Source organism: Physeter macrocephalus, chromosome 12 (assembly GCF_002837175.3).
Source record: "Physeter macrocephalus isolate SW-GA chromosome 12, ASM283717v5, whole genome shotgun sequence".
In the NCBI taxonomy this organism is placed as follows: Eukaryota; Metazoa; Chordata; class Mammalia; order Artiodactyla; family Physeteridae; genus Physeter; species Physeter macrocephalus.
The window spans coordinates 50,017,695-50,025,491 of NC_041225.1; the positions used below are offsets into that span (position 1 = coordinate 50,017,695).

At 35.4% G+C, this 7,797-nt stretch overlaps 1 protein-coding gene across 2 annotated transcripts in view; it reads left to right on the forward strand.

Annotated features, from left to right (window-relative positions):
- Nucleotides 1-7,797, forward strand: part of SPAST (spastin) — a 63,482-nt gene that overhangs the window by 39,964 nt on the left and 15,721 nt on the right. For both annotated transcript variants that reach the window (XM_028496913.2, XM_024118657.3), the window contains exons 9-11: nucleotides 5,827-5,898; nucleotides 7,341-7,416; nucleotides 7,663-7,754. In XM_028496913.2, the coding sequence (XP_028352714.1) occupies nucleotides 5,827-5,898; nucleotides 7,341-7,416; nucleotides 7,663-7,754 (240 nt within the window). The remainder of the gene's footprint in view (nucleotides 1-5,826; nucleotides 5,899-7,340; nucleotides 7,417-7,662; nucleotides 7,755-7,797) is intronic.

Genomic DNA, 7,797 nt, shown 5'->3' on the forward strand with positions numbered 1-7,797 from the left:
GAGCAACTAAGCCTGTGTGCCACAACTACTGAGGCTGCGCTCTAGAGCCCGCGAGCCACTACTACTGAGCCCATGTGCCACAACTACTGAAGCCTGCACACCTAGAGCCCATGCTCCTCAACAAGAGAAGCCACCGCAATGAGAAGCCTGCGCACCACAACAAAGAGCAGCCCCTGCTCGCCGCAACTAGAGAAAGCTCACGCGCAGCAATGAAGACCCAACGCAGTCATAAATAAATGAATGAATGAATGAATGACTGAATTAATTATTTTCAAGATATTAAGTCATCAAAGTAAGTGGAGAGCTGGTGAATGGTGGATAGGGACCTCACCTTTCATCCCTTATTTTTAAACTCACTAAGGAAGTTAGGTAATCTTGCAATTGATAATAAATATTTAATTTTCCACACATAGCATTGTTTTTCTTTTTTTCAGTGCTTCATTCTTTTTTATTGGAGTATAATTGCTTTACAATGTTGTGTTAGTTTCTGCTGTACAACGAAGTAAATCAGCCATATGTGTACATATATCCTCTCCCTCTTGGGCCTCCCTCCCATCCTTTCCCATCCCCTCCTATCCCGCCCATCTAGGTCGTCACAGAGCACCAAGCTGAGCTCCCTGTGCTATACTGCAGGTTCCCACTAGCTATCTGTTTTACACATGGTAGTGTATTTATGTCAAACCTAATCTCCCCATTAGCATTGTTTTGGATTCTCACAATTCACAGATTGCATGTTGGATGCTGTTCTGAAAATATAGCAAAAAATAAATATGAGGATCCAGTCTGGATTAGTTATTTCTCTTCTTCTAGAACTTTCAAGTCTTAATGGACTCATTTACAAAATCTCATGAAAATAGATGTTATATGGCACATTGTGATGAATACGCTTTTAAATGAATGTGTAAAGGTTGTGTGGCTCTGTTTTTCTATAGTTTATATCACTCTCATACTACTTTCATGGTGTTTATAACTTGTGAGTACCAACTATACTGAAACTTACTATTTTTTGAGTCTGCTTTCTTTATTTTTACTTCTTGCCCACTCTAAGAAGCAGTATGCATGAAATCACTGGTTTAATACACTAATTGAAATTTTCTTAATACACAACAAAATAGAGACTTATTAAAATAGAAGGCATTTGTCCTTATATGAACCAAATTTATCTCTTGTACCACCTCAGGCCACACTTTGAGGAAACATATTATAGCTTGTATTTGGGCTTACTTTTTGCCTGGGGTTATGTAAGAGTAGTAAATGTAGCAGAGTGAGTATTGACAAAAAAATGCTTGTTGAAAGAACTCATATAATTGTAGACCTGAAAAGGATCTTAGCAGTCATCTAGTCCATTTGTGGATAAAGAAACTAATCCTGAAATCTAAATGTCTTGCTCAAGATTATAGTTAAGTGGTGGTTCTAGGAAATGAAATAAATAAGATTCCTAACATTAGACTGCCACCTCAATGCTATTAACTGCCAGCTAATTCCTAAGTATGGATTTTAGTATTAATTAAGTGGTATGCTTCTTAGGGTACAAAAATATATCTAAAATTGTAAAGGTAGTAAGGAAATATTTGGACTGTGCTAGAAGGCATTCAGCTTCTGCTCTACCCATGACTTTAGGGAACACATCTAAAGTGGAAAGTGAGGTCAAACAGCATATGACTTACATTTTGGCATATTTCCATGGTGGCGCCATAATATTAGAAAAAACTGGAATTTCAAATTTGAAGCCTTGGGAAGGGCAGAAACCTTAGTAAATATACTAAATTGGGGCTTCAGGAAGGACAGCATTTGAGGTAGAGCCAGACCTCAGGGTTTGGACCATTTGTCTCTCTGTCTCCACACCTGCCAATTTGACCATTTTTATAATTCTAGTTCAGATTCTAATTCAGAAAGGGAATATGATTGTCCTAGCTCAGCTTTTCACAGTAGACCCATAAAATGGATCATGGTAAGTCATGAATGGGTCAGACTTATTTCATAAAGCATCTCCATTGTGCAACAAATCAGCTTTATTCATAATTCTCCACATTGGGGAGCTTGCATGGACCACGGTGGGGACATTGTTAGGCTAGATTGGAAAGTTGGGTATGACAGGCATCATGACGAACTTATTCATTCTTTAGTGTGCTAGAATTTTTATTTCATCATAGAAACACAATCATAATTAAGTCACTGAACACTAAAAATAGCTTTAAGGAGATAAATAATTTTAAAAATATATGCTTGAGTTAATTTCTTTTCAGAATTACCTAAAGCAAGTACTTTAACCCTTGTTCATTCATGAAGTCATGGACTTGGAAAGGACATTGAAAAAAACTCTTGTCCATCTTCCTGCCATCAAATAGGACTATGTTTTAAATATTTTAAAAGTAATTTTTAAAAATCACAAATATTAATCTTTGAAACAAGTTAAAACTGTAAGAAGAATATAAAACCCCCCTTGGTGTCCATACGTTTGTTCTCTACTTCTGTGTCTCAATTTCTGCCCTGCAAACCAGTTCATCTGTAAAGCTCTTATGTTTATTTTGTTATCTTGCTGCTTAATAATAGCATTTTCTTTCAGTTTTATAGAAGAATGTGACTGTTCTCCAATTTTAAAAGGTTCTACCTACTACTAAAATTTCCATGAATTTCTAAATATGTTATCTTTCATTATACCAGCTTGAACATTTGCTTTTTAAAAAGTTTTTGAACTTACGTCTTTAAGTAATAATCTTATAAAGCCAATTCTTTTTTTTTTTCATGTAGAATATTTAACTTGATGAACCCTTAGCTCCATTATATCACACATTCCCTACCCCATCCTCCCAGTGTAGTATATCACTGCTGAGGTTAAATCAATATTCATTTCTTGTAAATATTAAGTGCCAAGCTGAGTAGGATAGTGTGGCTTTTTTTCCCTTGTATAGGTTTTTTTTTCCCCCTACAGTAAATAGTTGTGTTACTTTTTTGTTTGCTTAGTTTTCATCTTACCAATTGTCAAACCAATTTGAAAATTCGTTAGCTCAGTTGTTTTTTTTCTTGGAACCCCTTTTCCTGGAACCACCTTTTTCTGTTCCATTCAACCAGTTCTTATTTCGTAGCTGTTCTATAATCTTGCTTCACCATCATCATGGAACTTTTCTCTGTCTTTCTGTTTTAATGGATCTCTCGGTTTTTTGGATTCCTTATTTTCTCTTTCATGGCTTATTTTCTCATTTTGATGGCATACAGCCTCCTGTAAGTTCCTGAGAAAGGTTCATGTGAGACAATATTTTGAGATTTCACATATCTGAAAATATATTTAATCTGTCTTCCCTTGTTAATAATTTGATTAGATGTCAAGATTTAGGTTGAAACTGTAATGGTGGATATGTGACACAAATAGTGAACCCTAATGTAAACTATGGACTTAGGTTAATAGTGACATATCACTATTCATCAGCTGTATTAAATGTACCATACTAATGTAAGATGTTAATAATAGGGGAAATGGGGGAAGTGAGGAGTTATGTGGAAACTCTCTATACTTTCCATTAAATTTTCTGTAAACCTAAAACCACTCAAAAAAATATTCCGTCTTTAAGTTGAATATCAACCGCTTCATATGGTTCAACTTAAAAGTACATACACTTTCACTATTAAGTAAAGTGTTATCAGTCGGGTGCTTCACCCTTCATTCCTGCCATGACTGATGTCCCAGAGTTTGAAGACTCTGGTTAAATTTCTCTACAGAATAAGACATCTGCCTCCTTTGGTTGTGGAAGAGGAGTACTTGGCAGAGTGCTCTTGGTGGGAGCAAGAGCATGGGTTCCATTGTTCCTCATACAGACTTTCAATCAGTTCCCCTGTTTTTGGCCAGCTACCTTACTGCTGCTTTCTCTGGTACCTGGTCCTCCAATTCCTGAGCTGTTCCAGGGTTTTTTGTTCACATCAGCTTGCTCCTTGTATCTAGGTATCCCTTCACAAGCTGGCACTTAGGTTTTAGCTCCTTCAACTCCATTAAATAATTTACCACACTTTATCAGCTCTCCATCTACAAAAATTTGTATCCTCTGTTGTCTCTTTTTGTATTTTTTTGTTTTGTTTTAAAGATTTATATCTTTTTTATTCATTTACTATTATTTGGTGAGATTTCTAAAGGAAGTAGAGAGGCATACTATGTTCAGTATGTCTTGTTTAACCAGTCTGCTTTCATTTTGATCAATAAGGGTCTGGTTTTAATTCATTTTGTTTTCTTCTGTTTTTAATAATTATTCTAATTTATTGATTATGTGTTCTCTTTAGAGCTCTGGGCAGCTCTCTTTGGGAGGATGCTATTGAAAGATGGTGCTTTTTAGATAACAAATAATACTTAAAATGTCTGGAAAAAGTGTCTCCAGAATCATGGTTGTGAACTAAAGTGTGTATTTTTAAGTTGTTCACAGGGCTTAGAGCTCCTGCCAGAGGACTGTTACTCTTTGGTCCACCTGGAAATGGGAAAACAATGCTGGTAAGAATTCTTTTTATTTTTATTTTTTAAACTTTAAAAAAATATTTTTATTTATTTGGTTGTGCTGGGTCTTAGTTGCAGCATGTGTGCTCCTTAGTTGTGGCAGGCGGGCTCCATAGTTACAGCTCGCCGGCTCCTTAGTTGTGGCATGTGAACTCTTAGTTGCGGCATGCATGTGGGATCTAGTTCCCTGATCAGGGATTGAATCTGGGCCCCCTGCATTGGGCTTGCGGAGTCTTAACCACTGGACCACCAGGGAAGTCCCAAGAATTCTTTTTAAATTTGCATGTTCTATTGAGATATTAGGGAGATAATATGAAAAAAGAAACTTTTCATCGTCCCTGAGTCTATTATTTATGACTTGCCTTTGCTATAATATACTTTTTTTTTTTTTGCCACACTGCGTGGCTTGCGGGATCTTAGTTCCCTGACCAGGGATTGAACCCAGGACCACAGCAGTGAAAACGCTGAGTCCTAACCACTGGACCACCAGGGAACTCCCAATTTTTTTTAATTATTTTATTTTATTTTTGCTCACGGGCCCAGCCACTCCGCGGCATGTGGGATCTTCCCGGACTGGGGCACGAACCTGTGTCCCCTGCATCGGCAGGCGGATTCTCAACCACTGCGCCACCAGGGAAGCCCCCAATTTTTAAACTAGTTTTTGATGATGAAGTAGGTGGAAACCCACATACGTTATCTTCCATAGTAGTTTGGGGCTGGCTAAATTTAATAGTGTAATTTTCATTATTTTCCCAAGTTAAATAATAAAATTTTACTGTAGAAGAGCTTACCTTACTATATTGTGTATCTTCCTAATCTTTGATTTTTTTTTTTTACTACTGTAACAGGTTTATTTAAATAAAATAATCAGCATGATACAGATTTCTTTTTTTTTTAATTGAGGCATAATTGACATACAACAGATTTTTTTTTTTTCTGTGTCCTTTTGCCAAAAGTTTTTGCTAGGATTTGGATATCTTTATCCTGCATAGCTCTCCTAGAGGGAAAACATAAATAGGGAAAGAGTAACTTTTTCCCTTAGCTGTTTGGCTTTCTCCAATCAGTTATCTTCTATAACTAGGAAGAGAATAATAACCTCTTTTTTTTTTTTTTTCTTTAACCTCTCCCTGTCACTTCTCTCTTAGAGAAAAAGAGAGTGGAAAGAAGCATAGCTCTTCCTAGACCTTTTCCTCATTGCTGAGAAGAAAACACGTTGATTGCCATATGTTGAGAATTGTGTCATGGCTTATATTTTTAGGAAATCTTTTCTAGAACTTAAATTGATCAGATGTGGTTATCTTTTTAAAGCAATTGAACTAATACAGTATTTACCCTTGTGATTTTTAAAGGCTAAAGCAGTAGCTGCAGAATCTAATGCAACCTTCTTTAATATAAGTGCTGCAAGTTTAACTTCAAAATACGTGAGTGTTCTTTTTCCGGTATTGTCATGTTTTAAGTTACTGTCTAAACATTACTGTGTTAAGTATAAACGGTAAGAACATTACACCAAAATGTTTTTCTTTGAGTTTTATATCTATTATTTAGATATGCTGAATATCACTCTTCAAAGTAGAAAGTTATGTGCATTTGCTAGGCTCTTTTAAAATTGAAATTATTCTGTTAAATACTGTATTTGTCTGCTAGGGCTGTGTATTAAAATACCACAAACTGGCTGGCTTGAACAATAGAAATTTATTGTCTTGTATTTTGGAGGCTAGAAGTCCAAGATGAAGTATTGGCAGGGGTCTTAATTTTGTAAAGTAATTAAAAATAACTATAAAATGATACTTTTCCTGGTTAAATTTTGCTTCCTGTGTGAAATTTTATAAGTAAAATTGTTATTAAAGTAGGTTTACCCATATTATGCACATACTATAACAGAAAGCACTGTCTTGGAAGCTAGGAGGTAGGGATTCCAGCCTAACTTTTACATGCCAGGCTGGCCTTAAGAAAGTATCACTTTAGGCTTTACTTCATTTATTTTTTTAAAATATAAACCAGGTTCCATTTATTAAATACATAGATCTTCTTTCAAATTCATGTACAAGATTTGTTAGCAGTTATGAATCAGTCTTACTATATTTACTTCACTTAACAAAGTGGTGTCATAAGAGGTGATCTCTTGCAGTTCCTTCTGGCTCTGAGAATATTTGTTTTGAAAATTCTAAAGCTGGGGCCTTTCCTTTTTTCTTTTATTTAATTTTCAATAAAAAGAACAGATGACATCTAGAGAACAAAATAGTTTTTGTAGTATATTACCACAAACCTCATGACTCTTTCGTTAGATGCTTTGGTGCATGGAATGGCTTTAGGGTAGTATTTCAGCCCCTGGGAATGTCTTAAGGAGTGTTCATAGACCTCCTGGACTACCTAGAAATACTTTGATATTTATTGGCAGTGATATTGTGAGAATGGGTTTTCACGGTGTTCTCAGTAGAGCAAGTTTTATTTAGGAGAGCATTTTCCAACTTACCTGCTTCTATAAATATACCCTGCAACCTAGGGCTTAAGAAAACGTGCCGCATCTCTCTCTTCTCTAGTATTCCTTCTTTCTCAGTGGTTATACCCCAATAGCTGTTCCATTCTCAAGTCTTAGGAATGCAGAGTGAAACAAGACAGAGATATTTTTCATTTTTTAAGTACTCACCAGACCGTCTTAAATAATAAATAAGTAGTCTACTTTCTAAAATTATAAGGGACAATTTAGTAACCCCCCCATACCCCCATTCCTTAAACCAAATCTTTGGTTGTTGCAAAGAAAGGAAATTAAATTCCTAGGTTCTAGACTTTTAATAGTGAAATTTAAAAAGCTGGAATAATCTTGCATTTTATGGGTATAACAGTGTATAATGCCTTGTTTTAGGTGGGAGAAGGAGAGAAATTGGTGAGAGCTCTTTTTGCTGTGGCTCGAGAACTTCAACCTTCTATAATTTTTATAGGTAAGAACATGTTTTCCAACAACTTAGTTGAGCATTTGTAAAATTCCCTTTTCCAAATGTGAGGGATATGATGGGAAAGATTATTCAGAAGTAAAAAGGTTTTTTTAAATTTATTTTTTATTGAAGTATAGTTGCAGAAGTAAAAAGTTTTAAAGAAGCACAAAGTTAGACTGTCTAATAAATTGAGTAGGACCCATTATATTAATAACCTAAGTAGTAAACTAGAGATCCTTTTATTTCCTCTAGATGAAGTTGATAGCCTTTTGTGTGAAAGAAGAGAAGGAGAACACGATGCTAGTAGACGTCTAAAAACTGAATTTCTAATAGAATTTGATGGTGTAAGTATTGATTATGATATTTTTAATGTGGTAGCATTTTAGT